The sequence below is a fragment of the Talpa europaea genome, assembly GCF_964194135.1.
Source record: "Talpa europaea genome assembly, chromosome: 10".
Taxonomy (NCBI): domain Eukaryota; kingdom Metazoa; phylum Chordata; class Mammalia; order Eulipotyphla; family Talpidae; genus Talpa; species Talpa europaea.
In genome coordinates this window covers 8,080,486-8,102,970 of record NC_140077.1, presented here as the reverse complement: position 1 = coordinate 8,102,970, position 22,485 = coordinate 8,080,486, and the positions used below count along the sequence as shown (strand labels likewise).

Below are 22,485 nucleotides of genomic sequence, written 5' to 3'. Positions count from 1 at the left end.
AGTTCATGTTAGAAGTTAATTATGTATCCACAGTTAGAAAGCATTTAATTTAATTCATTTAGCTAGGAAAAAAACAACATTTCAAATTTCAATTTTTAAAAAGTCTTTTCTACCTTCACTCAACAAACTATTCATATTTCAACATTACCAACCTTACCTGTTTCAGAAAACAAAAATTAAAAGTCTTTTTTAACTGTTAATTTTTTAATTCACACTGCCAATGTAGTATTTATTTATATCAATAAAAGCACTATGAAAATGATACGTTTTTTATCATTAATTCTTGTGTTACCTTGGCTAGATTCTAAATACTATGCTCAATAGCACTAAAGACCGCAGTCACTGCCTGAGGCTTCCTGTCACAATTTCAAGCAGAAGACTTTTAAAATCTGAGACATTTTATCATTTCATTACTGTAAATAGAACATTTGGGGCCTCAGCAAAGATGTTAGTAGAGTATAACCAAAATCTCTCAGATGTGCATATATCAATACCTTGCAAATGAGGAAAAAACACACTATGACCACTCTTTCCCAGTTACACAAATGGTTATTATGCCAACATGAGGTACTGGCGTCTTGAAGGAACTAAGTTTAACTGGCACTGCCAAAAAGCATTCTATTTGAGTCACTTATAGGAAGAGTCATCTTTAAGGGCATAAAGCCACACAAAGCTCAAAGAAAATTCACAAGAAACCTCTTGTCCCCAAACAAAGTAAGTGAGCCCAACGTGAGCAATGTATCCTGTTGAGAGTAGGTGTGACTCCTAGGAAGAAATTCAATGTCTGCTGCCAAGTCCAGCTGGTGTTTTTCTACAGCTGGACAACACGCAGATGCGAGAGAAAAATCCCCTTTCCAAAGCATGCAATGCACCCCAAGTGCTGCCTAGTTCATTCATGAAGGATTTAGCACTTCATTTTAAAATACATTTTCTAATGATTTCTAATAAATTGATATGATCTGAATGGTACCAAAGATAATGTGTCAGCAAAGACCAGTACCAAAGAATGGCATTTTCAAGGAGTGAGATCAATGAATGGAATGTGCTTCCAAGTCAAGGTCGCCGTTAACAAACAAGACACAGACAAGCGCAGGTGAGTGTACGTGCGCAGACACATTCTTTTTAAAAAACAACTCTTTTCAAATCAGAACAATTTCATCAGCATCACACAAACCCATGTGTATTTTTCCACTTCATCTTTCCTTAGAGATTGTTAACAACAAAAAAGTATCCAGTCAACAGGTGGAACAGTCCTATGCGACACATCACTGGGCAAAACCAAGGCGTCGAGCACATGGACTGGACCCAGCCCCCAAATCAAATGATGTAATCCCAATGTCATGTCAATTTAAGGAATATGACTCTGGAAAAATAAATGCTGTTGTGTGACAATGACAGCCAGTCTTATTCTGGGACACCTACTGTTTGTTGAGGAACTGTCTTCAAGGCCCATTTTCGGATATAGTTCTACCTTTGCCTTCATTTTTCTCAACACTGATGTTGCCCTATTGGTTTTACAGGCTTGTAAATGTTAAACATCAAAAATTAGTTTCACTTATTGTAGCTGGAAGAGGCTTTAGGAACACTGGGATCTGTGCCTCTGAGCACAGGCTTTATCAGCAGGCCCCAGTCCTGCTTCTTGAGAAAAGAGAGTGGTACTGATTAAAACCCAGTACACCTGATTTCCAAAAGGACACCTACCAAGCACATATAGATTTAATTCATAAAGGCTTTCTACCCCAAATTCACAATTACTTACTTCTCAAAATCCCATCTCATATCCACGGTGATAGCACCGAGGGGATAAATATGAAAAATTAAATCTCAAGCTAAACTATTTATTCAAGAATTCCACCTTGATTACTTTAGTTATTCTTCACAGGCACTTAATTAACATGGCATCAGTATCTTTCCCATGTCCGTGGCTGAACAGCAAACACTTTCCAGATGTTTTTCCACTTTACAAGGAAACAAAGAAGGCCCGAATTACTGTTTCTTTTCTTTTAATCAGAATTCTTTGACCCTGCACTAAATAAATTTGATTTATATTACTAGAACAAAGCATTATATTTATGTGGAAATAAAAAGAACACTTGAGAAAATGTTTACTATCCTTACAAGTGCTGAAAATATCATGTATTTCTAAAGCAATCTCGTTTGTCATAAAGTGTGACAGGAAATACCAACCTTTAAGATGGAAAATACTTAGTATTAAACAATTCCCATTTCTAAAATAGCAGGATGACAAAACACAACACCAAAGCAGAAACCCAGTATTTTCAAAGGAAATGCACAGTCTGAGGCTGCGAGTCCAGACCAGCAGCACCGAAAGGCGGAGAAAGGAGTCTCATAAGGGAACGCCAGGCAGGCAGGCAGGCAGGCAGGCAGGCAGGCAGGTGGGAGTCACAGCAACCGTACGTGGATATAAGGCCACTGGCAACCCTGTCTCCTCCCCTTCAGGAAACCCACATCCAATTCAACCTAAGCTGCCTGATTAATGACATCTAGACATCAGCACATAATTTCAAAATACTTAAAATTGAGGAAAACTGTATCTAATTCTCAACTGTCCAGACTTATGTAGAGACTGACATGGATTTAAAAAAAAATCCTGTAATTCAATATCTCATTTAAGCCAAATTTAAGAGTTGGTTTGTGACGTAGAGATGAAAAGAACAACAACATGGTTTAAAGATCTAAAGTCATCTGGCAACTACCACAAAAGCAACGGATGCTAGCGCCAGAACGCATAAGGAGAGAGCATGTACATAGTGTGGCTACCTCCCAGCACACCATGAAACATTTATTCATTCCATTAAGAAAAAGTAACACTGTAGGAGAAAAATTGGGACATCACCTTAACCAAATAAAGGAACAGTGCCAATAAATAAGCCCAAGAGATATCACGTGACTTGATATCCTGCTAAGGACACAGCACTTCACGTGATATTCCTGCCAAAGTGAGCAACTTGTACCTAATCATGAGGGTATGTCACACCAACCAAAAACTGAGGCACATCCCACAAAATAACTGGCCTCTACTCTCCAAAAATACCAGAGAAGTAAAGACGACTGAGGAATGATTCCAGATTATCATGACTAAAGAGATACAACAAAATGCAATGAATTAGACCAGGAAAGAGAAAATTTCCTTTGCTAAAAAGAAATCAATGAGACATTTGGCAAATCTAAATAATATATATAAATTCAAAAGAATGATAAAGCAAATGTTAAGTACTAACATTTCAAATATCTGGGTGAAGGGTAAATAGAAAATCTACAAATTTCACATGAAAAAGTATGAAATTATTTAAGACTAAAAGATTTTTTTTTAAAAATCAAATATGCTCAACCCTTGAAACTTTAGCATTACAAACTTTACTCAAAGGAGCATAGAGCCTTCAGTAAAGTGAATGTTTCTCTGAATTCCCCCAACCAGTGCCAGGTACTGATAAACACAGAGATGAAGAAAGAGCAGCCGGCCACGGAGGGACCAGAGGCGCCGAAGGCAGCACTGGCCGCCAGGGCTGTACTGGCCGCTCCACCTTCAGCAAGGCGGGGATCTGAGGAAATGTGCTGACCCGGGGCCTCTGGCCGAGATCAGTCACTTTGCTATTTGGGAGAGAAAATACACAACTCTTGGGTCTTCCAAAAGGAAAACTGGACAAAGCATCAACAACGGGACACCAGTTTGAGGAGACCTCTGAGCTTTTGGGGAGTAACGAAGAGAGAAGCCTTCTTGCACACACTCAGCCATACTCCCCACACTCTGGTGGTTTTCATTATGTGTCTAGCTTTAGCTTTACTAGAGCTATCTAGTCGGCGCAGAAACCAGCAGGTGCTGATGGTACCAGGAGCTGCTAGACAGCAAACAATAACCAATATCCAGAATTTAAAAGGGATTCCAAAGAAAGGTGGTCAAACATCACATATAGCAAATTATACCAAGTATATAATCTCCAAATTCTGGGGCGTTCAGAAATATCAGAGAATGGTGGGAAGGGACAGGCAGGTGGGGTTGGAAGGATGAGCCAGAGTGGGCACAGGAAGTCATAATGGGGGCAGTGATAAGTGACTCAAGGTCTAAGTGGACTTTCAGATACTGAAAAATACACAGGCAGCAACACCAAGTACTGGTCTTCAACAGGGAGTGTGGAAGACTCTGGCACCCTGCTCTGAATATTCCTAGGTCAGTAAACTGGTACTTAAATATCCCACTGGTAATCGAGTATTCCACATTGCGTCACATGTCCTGACCCAGCCAGCCCCCATGTATGTCCCTCCTTACCATTATCTTGACACTTCTTGATCAACTCCCCAAAATCTGCAGATGAGATCAGTACTACTGATATTCCATGCGATACTTTGTATACTCACAAGCTGGCCTGGAAACGTACCTAATACTTTCAGCGGCACCTCTAGGGGAAAGTAAGTTCCAAGCATCAAAAATACCTGGAATAATAGCACTACTTGCTAACAAACAACAGTAGGTGCTATGTTGTTGAACAGAATTTTAAAGATGATCTTTAGTACATAGTTGATTCATAGACATAAAAGCCAAGATATCTACCAAACCGAAGGAGTCAGTATAATAATCAGAGTACTATAATGCTATTCAATGCACGTTATAATCAATAAAATCAAAATACGACTTAAGACGAAAAATAGAACAAAGTCAAAATGAAAGCACACGTATCATAAACAGGAAAGGAAGAAATGGATCTTCTAAGAAAAAAAAATACTGAAATTATTTTAACTTAATTTTTTGAAAGGCCACATACCTGCCATCTCTGCGGCTTCTTCTCTATGTGCCAAACTCAAGCCTACAGCTTTAGAATTTCCTTTAGATTAGCCATTAATAAATAAACATACACATATTATTCACAGAGGTATTTAAGATGGCAACTGATTTTAAAAGGCCTAAGAAAAAGAGAGAGAATTTATAAATCCCTAATTCTCACCTCTGGACTTGTTTTTTTCCCTACATAAAAATACAAGCCCCACAAGATACTTATGGCCAGCAGCCACAAGCAAAACAAACTAACAGCATCAATGGCAGATTTCTGACATGTGATGATAGTGGACAAATATTTTCATAGAAAATTTACTAAAATAGTCATTTCATCACCAGTCTCAGTTTAGAAAAATGCTCACCCCATAAGAAAGGACAGGGACGTGGCCCTCAGACTGCACGGAGGAGCGATGCCCCTCTAGCCATCTGACACCAAGGAGGGTTCAAGTTTATAAACGAGGTGAGGAAGGCAGGGACATGCTAAAGGAGAAAACTGTGGTGGAGCTTTTTCCTTAGAAAGGACAAAAAGAATTATGAAACTATGGTAACAACAAAACACATATGACGGTGACTTGCAATGTCTAGCAGCGATTCCCAGTGGGCTGCTGGGAATATGCCTCCCAGAGGGCACAAGATGTAATCCTTGGAAGCCTTTTTCTGGAAAAAGGACATTCACTGTACTGTTATCATTATACTGGAGGTCTTTAAAAGGGCTGAGAAGTCTTGAGGGAGCGAGCAGTAAGAAAGCATTTTGGGGAGCCAGGGTAAGCAAACACTGAGAGACATAACACTGGAACACATAACTGCCCTCAGGGAGAGTTAAAGATGCAAATGGAAGAAGAAAGCTAATCAAAGCTGTAAAAACCTGAACTAGCTGAAATATAGGGTAGAATTTCAATCAAGAATTACTTCCAGCACAAGCTTTATACCAGAGTAATTTTAAAAGATTATGAAGATAGAAATAAAACTCAGCATTTTGAAATAAATGGTAAACTGAGAGGGAGGAAATAAGCGGAAAGGAAAATCTTAGATCAAGTATGTGAATAATGAAGCCACACATGATCATAAAAAGAATGGACACTGATTTTAGGAAATCTGGACACAGACAAAGCCCGTCCCCAGCCTCACCTCGCGTGTGGCCAGCTGGTCGCTGAGCTCCTCGGCCTTCTCGATGTCCCACTCACCCACTGCCTGGTCGACGCTCTTCTCCAGGCCGGACTTGAAAGAAAAGAAACCCGAATGTTAAAGGCAGGAAAAGAAAAGCCAACAAATATCTGCCGGCTGAGACTATGAACTGGGACTACACCAAATGCAAACAAACTCAGACCACTGGTGGCGGCAGCGTGGAGCTGGTACATGCCTTCTGCTGAGGGAGGTATACGAACTTGGCTTATCCAAGGTCGTGTCACTTCTTGAACTAAGAAAAAGGAGGTGCAAAGCCAGATTTCTATGCTTCCGAGGCCCACACTTTCCCTTAATACAGTAATAGGTAGAAATCACAGCAACCTTAGTAACAGTGACCAAAATCACGGTGGACCCAGGCTTAGTACTTTAAGAAAACTCACTTCATCCTTTGAGCAAGTCCATGAGAAAATGCTGCTCTCTGTTGCGAAGGTAAGTAAAGAGATGCCTGTGCCCAGGCATTCAGCCAAGGTCAGCGTCTAAGCACTAAGGTGTCCTGTGAATCTGGGGCCCCACTCTGCATTCCCAACCACCATTTTCCTCGGCCTCTTCTCTCCACCACCCCTGCCCATAGCCTCAGACTTCCTGTCAACAGCCCCACCTTTGACTATGGGTATTAACTTAGATATTAAACATGTGAGGAAAGTTACATACAGGAATTTTTTTTTTTTTTTTGGAAATGTTTTCATTTACTAACTGAAGATACTGCAGGATGTTATAATTCAAATTGTCATAGGATTACCAGGCCAGGTAGGAAACATCGCATATTTATGGAAGATGTTTACATTTAAATAAGTGAGTTTGAGCTTGTGGAAGCAGTTACCACAAAAAACAAAATGTTTTAAATGCTCTCATGTATGCTTCTTACAAGAAGACAGATCCTAACAAGGGCTTGCCTCGTGGTCCTTATCCAATAAAAGCAGCCTGAAGTTTTCTCCCGTCAGTGTATCGCTGATTATACCGATGCACTAAGAGAAATTCTGTTCCTATATAGCATTTGTTGAAATGAGACTTTAAAAATGTATGATTTGCCTTAAAAGATTTTGAAGCACCAGAGGGTGTCACTGATGTCTGTGTATAAAGACTACTTGTCTCACAACCACTCACCCTACCTGAGGATCTGAGACGAGAAATTCTTTCTCCTCATTCCCAACAGTGACTTGAGACCTTCATGCAAGCACCCCTCACCACCTGTGACCCTAGGCCACTCAGTTCTCCGGGCCTCCCCCCATTATGCCTTGTCACCATTACCGTTCTCCTGAAATGTCCCTTTCAGCCATGTCTGCAGAAGGCCTCCTCGTGGCCCAACATCCCCCATTTCATCTCTTAACTCCAGCACCTCAGTGGTCGGTGCTCCAGGCTAATGCCACCCCAAGGGAGGCGGGCAGACTCTCCCGGTGCGTGAAACATCTGACTTCATTTCCACCTCCAGCTGCTCGCTAGTGATTTTCATGTTTAAAGTCTTACAAGTAGAGTTTTCAAATTTTTTCTCTCCTAAGGCAAGCTCATCGGTTTGTGCCTGCTTCTCTTTCACCCACTTAGCCACCCCACTAGAGTCCTCAATATCTTCAATGCCTCCAGTCCTTTGCTCTTATTTTAACTCTATTTCTGTAGAATCTCTCCTTTCTCTCTTCTGTACTTCTCCAGGGTCTCAAAACCTCTCATTTAGAATAGTACAACCATCTTGAACTGGTCTTCTATCTTTCTAAGGCACACACCGTCTCATTAACCAGCTTAAAACACTACCACTTTACTCCTTGTGACATGACCCAAATCTCTTCACATTAAGTTCCCAAAATGCATCTCAGCAGCGCCTTGTGCAGCTCTTCTTCCTAATCTCTGGCCACATTCACCACTTTAATGCTCTCTGAGCCTCTGATGTGTTTCCAACAAAATCTCAGTCATCTCCGTAAGTCTCACGTCAAATGCTATCTTTTCTATCCAAGCAAGTTCCCTCATCCCTACACACCCACACCTCCCCATGCCCAATACCTAACTGCTCCCCTCTGCTGCCACCTCACATTTCCCTTCAGCACATCTGACAACTACAATGAGTTGTCTGTGTCTCCCCTCAGGGGTTCTAGGCTCACTGAAAAGAGACAACTGTGTGTCTCTGAGCCTAGCCTAGTTCTTCTCAGGAGGTGGCCACTGGCCTTGTGTGATGGAGTTAAAACCTGCAGTGCCGTAATCCACAGCTGCACCAGTGCTGGCGGGACCCTACCACATGGGGAACACTTAGGACATGTCCACTGCTTCAAGAGGCTACCAAGAGAACGCCACAACAGTAAAATTGGGGTAATAATATCCCTATGGATAAAAAGAGTCAGTTTCTTGTACTGACCTACATGCCAGTCTCTCACACTAACTAGAATACACTCCCATGGAGAGCGTCTTCTCCATTTTGAGCTTCCGGAGCTAGGAACAGCACCTGCACCTGGAACTTTTTATGCATTATTTATTTTATAGTAGAAATAAAATAGTCCAATGCACAGTGATATTAGGTCTTTCCTCAAATGCCATTAAGACAGATGAACACAAAACACTAACATCAAACTTTCATTTCCCTGCCCCACAAATCCCGGGGCAGCCCAGTATCTCCCACCTCGCCCCAGCAAACTGGTCACTAATGGCGTCCATCCTTGAACCTGTCCTATCTATTCCATATACAACTGTCTGTTCCTGTCCAGTTGTCTAAGCTTTCTGAGATTATATAACACCTGTGCGCTGCATTCCTTTACTCCAGGACCTAGGACAGTAGCAGATCAGTGTGGAAAAAAGGAATCCAATCCATGTTTACCACCGACACCCATGAGTGGTCTGCCTATCAAGTCTTTAGGCTGCCTCAACTTGCCAACATAACTTCCTCTGGCTACCATGGAGCTATGGTTGATAAGTTGTTATTACCCTCTTCTAGAAACCAATATGAACGTGTATACTTTTTACATAAAAATAAATCAGCTAAAACTACAAATCTTTCACCATCAACCAACTTCCACTTCTCTCACCACTCAGAGAAGCCTCTGAAGGAGCTGACATAACATCACAGAGCATTGGACTAGAAGCCATGGCTCCAGGCAAAAGAGACATAAGCCATAATTTCCTTAAAGAAGTGAGAGGACTGGTCTGGACAACCAAACCTCTCTCCTAGAAATAAAAGCCTAGGATTTTACTTAAATATCCACTTTTGTTTTTAGCTCTTTTACTTTAAAGGGTTTTTTGTTGTTTTTATAAATTTTCAACAAAGTTGCACTATCTTATATCTGTTTCTTTTTTTCCCATTTTCAGGGGAAGAGGATAATTTAAGTGAAATATAATAATTCTTTTGGCTCCAAAAAAATTCTGGCTCCCTATGTACAGCCAAACTTTCTATAAGAAGATATATTAATAATCCAAACACATTCAAAATGCTCACATTAATAAAAAATAACCATAGGTGAAACATTCCCATCACCCTAGGACCGCACATTAGTAACAGTTCAGAAAGAGCCTGGCTGCTGAGGACAGACCTGGGGTCAAACCCCAGCTCCCAAGCAGCCCTGGGTGAGCTCCTGAACTCCATAACCTCAGTTATTTCACCTGCAGAACGAGAATAACGCCATATGCTTTGCAAGCTCATGGCGACAATCAAAGAAATGCATGTAAAATAACTAAATGTGTTTTTAGACTTTAATAAACACCTTGTTCAAATCGTGCTTTACAAATATCAGGATGTCATTATGAAGAGAAGGCGGCTCTATATAGCTACCTCCCAGTCACAGGGCTCAGACCCGAGAGGTCAACTTTGAGTAAGGAGTCGCCTGATGCAGTATTTGAGTATTGGTTTTAACTTAGACCCCAATATAACCTTTTCTGCAATTACTCAGTGTGTCCTTCATACCACAGGGGTGACAGCAGGCACAGAAGCAAGGCTGGCACTCTTCAGGGCCACAGTGTGGTTCTAAGATGCCTTTGGCAGGAATCAGAATTGAGACTGAGATCTATCCCAATAGAAACTTAGGAATGGCAATTGGGCCACAGGTGGAAAATTATCTAAGGCCAGTATTATTAACAGGTTCCCACAAGGCTATAAGTGACCTCCAATTAAGAGTTTAGCTGCAGATAGCAAGAAAGGCAGTTCCATAAATACCTAAGAAATGTATGGGTCTTAGCTATTTAAAATCAAGGACCAGTCATCCACATGTGCATTTATAGGGTATCTTTTAATATGGGTTAAAGCTCTCAAGTTAAACTACGCCACAATATATTTCTGTAAAAATTTTGCTACTAAATATTTATTCAGACAAGATGTTCAATGTTTGAGGCTTAATACAAAACAATGACCCACGAAAGCTTGTTGTACAACTATGATTAGACCTAATATCTAGGAAAATAATTCATCTCTCCATAAGAAAGAGGGGGACTAAGATTAGTGTTGTTACCTTTTTGTAAAAAAATTGTACCTACTTAAATTATTTAAGGCAGGTAAGTAAAAACAAAGTTGGGTTATTTCTTCAGAAAAACCTAGATCCAAATGACTTGTGTTAAAGTCTCATTTCACTTCTCATCTGTTCTGTTTGTTTCCTTAGACAAATCATGCTGAGTCTCAGTTTCTTCACCTAGATGAGGATAATACTGGCCCTACCTTCCCACCCCACAGGGACCACATCGGGATCAGGAGAGAATGCTTTGTAATGGATACCAGGGGGACTTCATGGTACCACTACAGCCCCCACTCTCCCCAGCCCCACTTCCACAACCCTCCACCCCTCTCCCCTCCTCCCCATCCACTCAGGGTGCCAGCCTTTGATCTGATCTGTATATTGGCAGTCCACATAAGATTCTGGTTAGAAAAATCATTCTGCTTTAAAAAAAAAAAAAGGTTTAAAAAAAGCTACACTATACAATAGCTAGCAGTTTACAATAGCACTATACAATAGCAGTCACAAACAACTACAAAAATTATCAATAGTATTGTGCATTAATCTAAAAAATGTTAAACGTACCTCTGGTTTTCATGCTAGCAAGTATCCATTAAGTATAAATAAAACTAATGACTGCTGACTAATCAAATTGATTCAACTAAAGGACACTTGAGACATTTATGATACTAAGGAATGAAATTTATTCTAAAGAAATTCCCAAATAGATTTCAAATAATTTATGTTATGATTACAGAATTATTATTAAGTCCCAGAACTGCTGCCAGAAACACAATTATAGCTGTGTATAATACAAGGAACACTTTAAAACAGCTTTTGGATATTAGGAAGATTACATTTTAAAAATCTAAGCCTCTCTGCACTGCTGGGAAGCAGGTGACAGCAGGCTGTAAATACACATCCGTGGCTGACAAGTTGTAGTTTGGCAGTGTTCCAAAGAAGGGGGAAAGAAAGCACAAAGATCGTACAATGACACGAATTACGAAGTTAGTTTTGTTTTACTATTCTTGAGGGTTGAGTGAATGATTATAGAATAAGAAGGTGCTGAGATATGGTAAAGGATCAGCCTCCGCTCCAGAAAAATGAAGTAACAGACTAGAAATCCACGCTAGCTTTGTCCAACTTGCCATCACAAATTTTCTCGATCCTCTTTTGACTTCTTGAGCAGTAGCTATTATCTGCTGGACTTAAACTTTATTCTTAGCTTTTATCTTGGTGCCTCCCATGTGGATAGTCTTTAATGTCTATTTACTCTGTTGGAGTCACAGTGGAGACATCAGCATGACAGAAGGGGCGCGTGTAAAACATCAATCCCAAACCAAAGGATGAGTATAAACCTGCTGGCACACAATTATGAACCACCAAGAGAAAACGAAATACTACGGCATTACTAAATCCTTCCTTTCCTTTTACGCTTACAATTAATTGTAGAATATTAAGTGCTAGCAAAATCCTGTGCAGATACAAGCTGGCCAGCGTCAGTTTCCTCGCTTAGAAGATGGCTATGACTTCAGTCACTTATCAGTCATACAGAGAAACAGCTGCTGGTAAGAAAACCCCTACTTATAAAATAGATCAGGGGTGATTACAAAATCATTTACAGTGGTCTTCCCTTAAACAGAAATCTCATTCTAAAAATGGCGTTTGATTTGTAATTTTTTTCTAGAATATGTTCAATATACAATTGAAACAAAGAGCAGTTCCTAAACATCGAGTTGCTCAAAAGACTGCACAAGGAAAACTAGCATTCTTTCTTAAAGTTACTCTACACAAATTCCAAGTTCAAGACTATGACTAAATAGCTGTACTCTACCAGTATCAAGACAGTACAATGCCACTTACGTACCGTAATGCTAAAATTTGAATACAAATATATTGCAAGAAAAACTGTGAGAATGGCTAAAAAGTCAATTTCATGGCTATAACTTAACTAAGAAACAACTCAGACATTCTGAAGTCAACGCAGTTAAGACGAAAACATTACAACACCATAAATAATTGAAGATAAAGACCACATAATTTACAAGAAAAAGTTAGAGGATGCTTTTTCAGGAAGCTTCCAGAACTGGACACAACTGTTTTACTGGACTGATCTATTCTCAGGACTGAAAGACTAGTTCTATAAATAATTGAAGAACTCAACTTCTCAACGATCCAGTTTCTTGAGAAGTTCCAAAGACAGGACTATAGGGTAACAAACTTCTGCCACCCCAAAATAGGCCTTTGCAAGAGGCTTATTTCTTGGGAGGGGTTCTGAAGGTTGTTTGATGGAGGAGGTTTTTGCTATTTATCTGCAAGCTCCCTGTAAGAGCCTGTTCCAGAAGACCTAATCTCCTTACCTATTTTCAATGGAGGAGACAGAACCAAATCTGCACACCTTTTGTTTTCTGTACCTTTCCCAATGAACACAATGACAGATTTACTCAGTTATGCTGGATCTCTCCCAGGTACACAGAAGGCACATATAATGCTATTATCTAATGTTGCCAAATTCCCTCCTCCTGTGGGAGAATGAATAACCATTCCTTACCTCTAAGAACAATCTAGTCCTAACCTCTAACAACAATCAGCAGCTGGACTGCTAATAAAGCAATCAGCTAGGACCGCCTTGGCGCAGTCATGGCTGTCAGCATGACCCTCCTCCCTGGTGCTTCTGAGCACGTTTGCTATAGTCAAGAACATCAGAATCACAAGCCCACCAGAATCACAAGGGTCAAGAACACGACAATTATACTTTCACATACTTGCCGCCCCTTTGGCAGTGGAGCTAGAGAACTAAAAACGGCATGATAAAGCTTGGGTTGTAGTTCCAACTCCAGCAGTGACCTTTTTTGTAAGAAATTTAGTGTTTCTGCCCAGCTCAAACAGTTATAAAAAGAAAAGCGCTCATTAGCAGTAATCAGTTGTGACAGAAAGTTCAATTCCCTAGAGTTCAAGGACAAGATTGAAAGCACAGACACAAGAATAAAATATATCTAAGACAAATGACCTCTGTCCTGGTGCCCCGCAAGAACAAAACAGGAAGGATTTTGTAACTGTGAGGTAGAATATTTGTCTCTCAGGGATGTGAGGAAGATCAGCAGCCACAGAATTAGACCCAACTGAGTGTCATGTGGGGTTAGAGTGGGATGAGGGGAAAAAGTCAGGAGTACTGGGTGCATAGGGAGACTTTCTGGGAATTATCATCGACACTCCGCCTTAATTCCTGACATCACTCTCCCCCAAATAAAAGGGAAGTCCTCCCTAGTGAAAAAAGGTTCCTTTTTTTTTTTTTTAAACAAGTTTGTCCTTCTCCGTTGCTCATCAAGCAATGGTCTGTTAAACCAAACCTGGCTTCTGAATTTCTGGCTTTTGGTCATGAAGCAAAAGGACCCTCACTTTGAGTGGATTCAGTCACATGATAAGATGTTTTAGCAAAGTTGTAAATAACAAGTTCACATTCTGTTGTGTCAGTTCCTGAATGTATGTGCCCTTGATTATATAGTGCCACCCAGTGATGGGCTTAAAGTCGTAAGTTTTCACAAGAAATACTGATCAATCAGAAAATGGTAACCACCTCTACATACAGCGAGAGTTCACAGCAGTGCTACAGTGTACTAGTCCCTGTGCTTCTAGCCTAGAGCTCAGCGTTCAATTTTCATGTGCTCGGAGTTAGCCCATATTTCCAGGAGACAATATGTAAGTTATTCATTCAAAGCTTTACTAATGATGACTCCCAAATGTGGATCTCAAGCTTGGACTTTCTTCTAAGCATCTTTCTCCCAGTCTACTCTGTTCCCACGCTCTCCAGCTGCACCATCTTAGTCAAGCCACCACTAACTCATGCCTAGAAGAGTCTCTTCACTGTTCTCAACTCATCTACTTTCGCCAACCCCACAGTCCATTCTCCACAGAACAGCCAGGGCAACCTTTTTAAACACACATTAGATCATGGTACTCCCTTGACTTTAAGCCCCTAAATGACACGCAACTGCATTATGACTAAACCCTAATTTCGACCGCCTGCCAATCTCACATAGGGGCTCTCTCCTCCTCACTGACTCCAGGCTGACCCACTTACACTTAACAAATGCGCCCGGATGACTCTTCCTCACTAGAACCTTCCCCACGCTAAGGTCTCTGCACGGGCATTCTTTGCACAGACAGAGAGTGCCTTCCCCTCCTTAGGTCTTGGTGACATGGCATCTTCCAATCCCCAATCCATAAACTAAATGGAGCCCCCATTTTAATTTCTTCACAACATGCTGTTCATTTCCTAAACAATTTTATCATGATTTCCAACTACATATTTACTTGTTTATCTAGCACACTGTTCGGCGTACAGTAGGCATTTTAACTTTTTCACAGGATGGATGAATAAGGGGAAAAACCTTAGGTGAGGCTAATCACAAACATTTCCTATCAGCTAATGGAAGATACAATTAGAAAAGATCTTACCTTCTCAACTTTTTTCTTTTTAACAGGGGGATCAAACCTATCATTAATTCCAAAATACTGAGTAAGTTCCTTCCACTGGGTTTCACTTGAGGTCTGTGCACTGCAGGAAAACAGATGGTAACTTATGCTTGACACAAAAAGCACTCATTTTTATTTTTTACTATTCTTAATTGGTTATTACAACTCTATACAAAAACAGTTCTTAAGTTTGAGCTTTGTAAGTTCTTTATACAAGCTCTATAATATCTCCAGAATAGGAAAAGATTTTAAATCCCACCTACCTCTGAGATTCTTCTTCATCCTTCAAGCTACCTGAAAAGAATTCAGTATCAATACCTAAGTAGACTGTCATTACTTCAAAGTTATGTTTGTTAAAAATTGTGAAGTCAGTCAGCATTTAACATCAGCACTACCAATGATTGGAATAATAACAAAATACCTTTTTTGGAGCGTTTTCTTTTTCTCCCTTTGGATCTTGAAGTTGAGGTTTTCTGTTCAGAATGTCTTTTATGCAACTCTTGAAATTTCTAGGTAAAAGTAAAAAGAGAGAGGCGCAAATATATTTTGAAGCAAAAAACATGGTCAGTAGTAATTCTCATACATGTAAAAACATCAACTTAATGAAAGTAGGTGCATTCTTGGGAGATCCTATTTTCCAAGACACTTTCACAACTAATTTTTTTATCTGCATTTATTTCTAAATAGGTCATCTGGTAATCTGGAAGTAACATTTAGTAACTCATATATCGATAACAAAAGATAAAATTAAGATAGGAAATTCCCAATACACCAAGTTAGCCAAAGTAGTTAACACTACTAAGTGGTTTTTCCACCCTCTTTTTATGGAAAACTAATCAAAACAAAAATGAAGGCAGGCAGCTGAGCAGCCAATGGGCTGAGGGCTGCCCCAAGAGTAATGAAAGCATCCTGAGTCAATAGTCACGATCGCCTCTGCCCAGAACACATATATAAGCGTGCACAAGTTCACAAGCACAGACTATAAGAGCACATCAGAAAACCTACATTCCACATATTTAAGGGAATTCCAGAAGGACATTCTTCATAAGCATTCACATTTGCTTCTGCTTCGGGTTTGGGGCCATCTCTAGGGGACGCTGCGAAGCCTGCTTTTGTAATGCGCCCCTCTTCTTGATCTCCCTTTAAGTTAAGCCCAGAGTTCTCCAGTGTGGCTTCATCTTCAGAATTCAACTCAGCATCATGTTCACTTAGGCCAGGAGGTAGCAGCCCACTCCACATGTTTTCTTCTACAGGGAAAAAGGTGAATTCAGACACATAAAGTCATCACGGGAGGAATTTCAAGAGCCCTGAAAGACATCTGGGGATGCTAGCGGTCATGTCAATGGTTGGGGGACAGTCCATGCACAAATCTAAAATGGGATATACCCCTCCATATTAAATGACTAAAATTTTTCCTTATGTAAGAAAAAGACAATTACAGAGTTTAAACAATCTTTTTACAAGCGTCCTCCAGATGAGTGACTTAAATGGGACCCTGATTTTCTAACATGCAGATAATTTATTTTTAAAAATAAAAACTTAGCGAAAGCATTCATTGCTCAAGAACGTTAAGAAACTAACAATATACATGGCAGGAAATTTAAGGTTTGTACTACTATATTTCAAGCTATAACAATTAGAGAAGAAAATAAAGTCAGATGTTGCACCTATATTTGAATGTGTCAAACTAAAGAGTAGGAAAAAATTATTCAAAGGAAAATTTTTAAATTGTGTGAGTAGCTTGAGGAAAGTGGTAGTAAAAAAAATACTAGTTTTAAGTTTATACTGTTTGCCAAAATAATGCTAAGTGGAGTATAATCCTAACAATTTAACAAAAAAAAATGTATAGCCTATTTGAAGAACATCACCATATGTGAGAAAGTAATGGTCACATCCAGGAACATGCTAACATTAGCTGTGAGTTAACTACTGTCAATTTTAATAAAAATGATTTTTAAAAATTGGCATTGTCATTGTTTGCTAAAATTAGCTGAATTGAGTACGTTTTCATTACTGATTTCACGTCACGGTGTATGAGCAAATATACTGAGCCAAGCCCAGTTTGTTCAAAAGATGTCTAAAAGATATGTTTGCTATGCTGCTCAACGGTTACTGCCAGCCTGAGATGAAAGGATGGGATTCTTTTTCACTGAGCTTTCTGCCCATGATGACCCGGGTAAGAGAACCACCACCACTCCTTGAGACAAAGGCATCTGAGGAGACTGCACTACTCAGAAGAGATTCCTGAGACCTCCTCCCAGGTCGCAGCTTACTTTCTGCTGTCAACTAAGCAGCTGCCTGTTGAGGATGCCCTGAAACATCCTCAGCAAAATACTCCCTTGGCTTTTAAGAGGAAAGGCTCTGACATCTAACTGCTCCATCTGCAAACCTGACTTTACAGACCAAGGGTATGAGGAAATGACTCTTAACATTGCTGACCCTCAGTTTTTTCCACCTGGAATGCAGGGCTAATCATACCACATACAGGGTTACTTGGAGGAGCAGATGAGATAAGCCAAGAAAACATTGCTAAATTCTTTTTCCTACTATTACTTCTCTAGCCATGTATTGCATCTTTGTCATTTCTATTACTGGTGGGAGTAGTTTTGACACTTCTAATGTCACAGGTGCATTCACTTAGCAACTGATGCAAATCCTTTCTCCCCTGATTTCCACGGTTTGACATTTAGTATCTATAAAATTGTTGGTGCCTGGTTTTCTGAGTAGGGCAGTAAAACCAGAACCAAATTACCAGTAAGATGATGGAACTTAAGCTTCAATGCCCAGGTCCTTCCAAAGTACTGTACCCAATCTTCTATCCACAATTTGTATTCTATTGTTCCTTTTTATATTTTTATGTTCAAAATTACATAAGATCCAGGCTCCATGAAGCCTGGATCCACTCCTAAACCTGGCCTGAGGATTTTAAAAGTTGGAGTAGAGATCTCTTGAGATACTCTGGTAATGCAGAGGACAGCTTAAAAATATGCCAATATTGAAAAATAGATTCTATACTATTATAAAAATTTTTTCTACTATTCAGAGCAGCAGGGGAAGGAGTGATAGCTAGGTCCAACGACTCTGTCATTGGTATATACATATATATAGTCTTGTTAGGCTCATTATCCATTTCAGGACTTAAGGATAGTAATAAATTTCAGAATTAGCTTTCTTAGCAAAATTTAGGCTCCATGTTTGAAACCTCTGGTTCTCTTCCCTGTGCAAGGCACCCTATGCCAGGCTCTCCTCAAGAAATGGGAACAGCAGTACACAGAACATGCAAAAATGCACACGTGGCCAGCTTCTGCCCACCAACAGCCCAGTAGCACTCAGCCCAGACTTCAGCTGTGGCTGCTCATGACAGTCAGGTGCTTATAAGAGGGTCTTCTGCGGTACCGACGCTGCAGTGTCCCTGCAGGATGAGCCTGTGCGCTGGGGACCAGCAGGGTAATCTCAACTGCCTGAGACAAACCAACTTTCCCCAGCAGCCCTCAAGCAGTTACCCATATTGGATCACCTTCCAGACTTTCTCAAATTCATAAATTTTTAGCTTTTGCTGATGGAGCATTAGGAACTATCTTCCGTGTAGAATTAGCTGGTATCAATTCTTGTGTGTGCCCACAGAAAAAAGAAAAAATGAATTAAATGAGTAGACTCTAACCCGAAATCCATGAATAGGGAAAAATTCAGAGGTGTGTTTCTGAACAAAATTTTTGAGCATCTCTGCAGTCAAGTGGCATTCTCCTGTGACTGTTAGTAAGTAAAACATAAGGGCAGCTCACAGGGTTGTGCTACACAGAACTCTCTCTCTGGGAGCCTGCAGAGCACACTTGCCCACACCAACAGTCACCGTGCAGTGGCTGCTTTGTGGCTTGCTTTGGGTTCCTGCTCTAAAAGCACCGTCCTGCTATTCATAGTACACACGTGCCACTCATACATCTCCAGCTCTGGAGGATGATGCCCTATTTCCTGAAGTGTCTCTCACCCCATCCTTTGCAGTGTCTTCCTTTATTTTACAGATCATTCCAAATTACCCTTTAAATGTAAAACTGACTCAGTCAGTCTGAAGAGATATGGTATTACAGAATTAGAAACTTGGTATTTTTTTAGTGTAGATTATAGTCAGAGCTACAGCCCATGTATTAATTCATAAGTTTTGTTTAGCCTGTAACGCAAATTTTTAATTTAATTTCACTTCATTTCATTTCAACCCCAATGAAGATGTAAATGATTCAGAATCCCTTTTTTCTCTATAATTTTGAATATCGCCTTCATTCTATACACCTGCTACCTTGAGAGTTTGTATTTATTCCTTTCCCTAATTATTCTACAGAAAAATTCTGTGTATACACCACAGAACACATCTTTAGTCCCTGGCTGACACAATTCACTATAAACTGAAAATATTTATGTATCATCCTAATCTGACTAGCTGAGTTTTCTTTTGCCCTTGAAAACCAACCACAGTCAATACTCAGCACACTTGGGCAGATGGCAGAGCATCAAGAACATGACACAGTTCAGCAATTCCTAATCTAAGGTTTTCACAGTTTTATGAAGCAAGTGCTGCAGCTCTCTAAGTTAATTTCAATATTCAAAACGGGTAACATTTTATTTTTCCTTTAACAACATCAGCCACCTTTAGGTGAGGACACAAATTCAATGAAGCATTATTCTTCACCACGTACTGGTTCACCTAAGTCTCTGAATAGTAATTTTTATGTACATTTTAAAAGAAAACTTTATAAATATAACTTAGTACACATGATTTTTCAGACTATAGCATCCTTTAAGATATCAAATTGTAATATAAGGCATTCTAACATGTGACAGAAAAGGGATCCACTGGAATAGTAGGACAAATACTGTTTTCAAAGTCAAAAACTGAGTTTCTAATCCTGAACCATGTAACTGTGAGTAAGCCCCTGTTATCTGTCTGGTCTCTGCTCTTAAGCTATCAGATGATCTCTGAGATGTCTTGCAGTTCTAAAATGTTTCTTTATGAATCATAGTATTACATGTGCCCAAACACCCAGAGTCACCTTGCTCTTTGCTGTATGTAATACTCCATTCTCTCCCAGTCAGACACAATACTGATTAAACCCCAATACTTCAATACAGTATCTACTGGAGATAAGGTTTCTCTCCTCAACCTAGTCACAGCAACCAGTATTACTAGTTCTCAGTAAGACTGTGCATTTCAGATAGGACACCTAAGAGATGCTCTGAAGAAAGGTAAGGAAATCTCAGCTATGACAGAAGAAATGGAACCAGTAAAGGAAAACAAAACAGGTCATCACTACATAAGGCAAACAAACAGTGTGACAGGCACTTATTTACCATTAATCCTCATGTCAGCCCTTCCACTAGTAATTACAATTTAACCTCCTTTTACAAATGAGTTAACTCACTTGACTAATGCATTGTGATCTGCTTATTTTACAAAAATAGAATCCCGTGTCTTCAAATTATAAATTCTTAGAGGGCAGAGTTTTAAGTGGTAATGTGTATTTTTGGAGACAAAGATTTGAGAGTGGGTCTGAAGAACTCCAGCCTATATTCTACACTTGTTAAAAATTGATTAAGGATTTTTTTTCTTACTTTTTAAACGCAGAAAGCTATGTAAGATATTATACTGAATTGCATTCATCAAAGTCACATTCAAAGGTTTGGGTAATTATGTCACATTTTCTGGAAGACTAGGCAACTGCTTATAACCGAAACCTAAAAGATAAAATCTGCACAGTATAATGGATAAAGGTCTCCCGTCTCTAATATTCCAGAGTTTCAATTCCCTTTTCACCAAATGAAGCTTTCTTATTGCCCACATTTTGTATTCAATTAGAAATTACAGAAATCTGAACCTTATCTGATTTGAAAGTAATCTCACTTGCATAATTATCATCAACTACCAGCGAATAATGTGAAGATGGTATTCAACAATTTACACAATCAGTTTCTATGACTTGGAGTTAGTTACCTAATTAAAAATATTTTTAAGCACGTATCAACATTAATACAAATGTCCTATTTGCTTTTGTGGAACAAATGTGTTCCCTTTTCCCAAAAAGGTACAGAAAGTACAAATAAATCCCAAGCCTGGTTTCAGCCTGGAGTTACCAATCTGATCACCCAGATAAATTATTTAGCAGGATTCTGCATGTATGTGTGTGTTCTAATTAAAGACTGTTTGTTTAATCAAGGCCTGGAAAACACCCCCGGATCCAAGACCCTGCGTGGAAAGATTGACAATGAACCAATAACATTTCGAGGCTCATTTTAAGTCAGAAGCCGCGGTGAGGAGACTTACCAGGTTCCAGACTGCACGAGGGCAGCTCCAGGAGAGGAGCCTCCCCTGCGGGGCAGCGCAGCCCGGGCCTCGGCGGGCTCCGGGCGGCAGAGGCGGGCGCCGGCCCCCGCCCCGGCAGAAGCCCGTCGGGCGGCCGTCCCGCCTGCGGACACGCGCCCAGCCCGCAGCGCTCTCCCGGGACACCGGACCCACAGAGGCGCCCGCTCCCCGGCCGGGACCCTCGGCTCCGCCGCTCCGGCGAGGGGGAGGTGGGGGGGGGGGGCGAGGACCTCCCCCGGCCACAGGCCGCCGTCAGTCCCGGGACGCCCCGGGGGGCCCGGCCGGGGGCTTGGCGGACCCACCCGCGGCGCCGCGAGGCCGCCCACGCCGGCGCCCCCCGTCCCCGCGCCCGGCCCTCCGAGACCCGTCGCGCCGCAGCGGCGCCGGGCAGAAGGCAGCCCCCAGCAGCCGTACTCACCGGTCTGGAGCCGGCCGCCCGGCCGCCATCTTATGACTCCGCAACACGGCGGCTTCTCATTGGCTCAGGCGGGGCAGCCAATGGGCTGCGGCCGCTCTGGCCTCCGGGTCGCCGTGGCAACCGGCCGCCTCGGCTGGGCTCCGGCCGGGGAGTCAAGGGGCTGGTCCATCTCTTTCCAGAACCCCGCCCCTTTCTCTCACCGTTTTCCCTTCTCCTCTGGACATTTTAAAAGGCTTTGTTCTCTCTCCATTCCCGCCGTGGGCCCGGGGTCCCGGGGACGGAAAGCGCCGCTGTCACCTTGACGTGGGTTCATCCCGCAAGAAGCGGGACTCTCTGCCCCAGCTCTCGGGGGCCTCCCGGGAATGTTGCAGCTAATTTATCCTTTGCAGCCTCCCTACCCGTTCTTCCTTATTCAAAAGTTTGTTGTTTGTTTGTTTGTTTGTTTGCTTCTGGCTGCACAGATTTATTGAGCAGGCACCCTGCCAGCTTCTGTTTAGCAGAAAACTGTCCAGACTCCTGCTGTCATGGAGCTTTACCATCCTGTGATGCTCCGGCCAAGCGGCTTCCCTGGCCAGCTGTGTGGCCTTGTCCAGAGCTTACATTGAGCTTCTCTTCCTGTTCAGAGGATAGAAAACAAGCAAGAGAGAAACAAACCAAGAAGATAAAATAGAATGTTATGACATGAGCAGAGCTGTTTGAAAATATTTTCATTGTAGTAATAAGATTAAGGATATTTTTCTGTTTTCTGGTATAAAAGGAACAATGCGAGCAAACTCCAAGGCTGGTGCTCACAGCCAATTCTATGGTAGATGGTGGAGATTTCTAGACTCTACCCCTGACGTTCTTGTGGGGAGGGGGGTGATAGGACATA

General features: G+C 41.2%; 1 protein-coding gene across 2 annotated transcripts in view; it reads right to left on the bottom strand.

The window, feature by feature from the left end:
- FAM204A (family with sequence similarity 204 member A) overlaps positions 1–21,710 on the bottom strand; it is a gene marked incomplete at its 3' end in the record, with an annotated part of 28,780 nt that extends 7,070 nt beyond the window's left edge. The window contains exons 1-6 of one of the 2 annotated variants that reach the window (XM_084244384.1): positions 21,615–21,710; positions 15,853–16,094; positions 15,269–15,356; positions 15,111–15,141; positions 14,830–14,929; positions 5,921–6,010 (exon numbers count right to left, since the gene is read on the bottom strand). In XM_084244384.1, the coding sequence (XP_084100510.1) occupies positions 5,921–6,010; positions 14,830–14,929; positions 15,111–15,141; positions 15,269–15,356; positions 15,853–16,086 (543 nt within the window). In that variant the 5' untranslated portion in view covers positions 16,087–16,094; positions 21,615–21,710. Of the gene's footprint in view, positions 1–5,920; positions 6,011–14,829; positions 14,930–15,110; positions 15,142–15,268; positions 15,357–15,852; positions 16,393–21,614 lie in introns of those variants that run through there. The other variant, XM_084244383.1, reaches the window with a different exon arrangement.
- Positions 21,711–22,485: the final 775 nt, after the last annotated feature.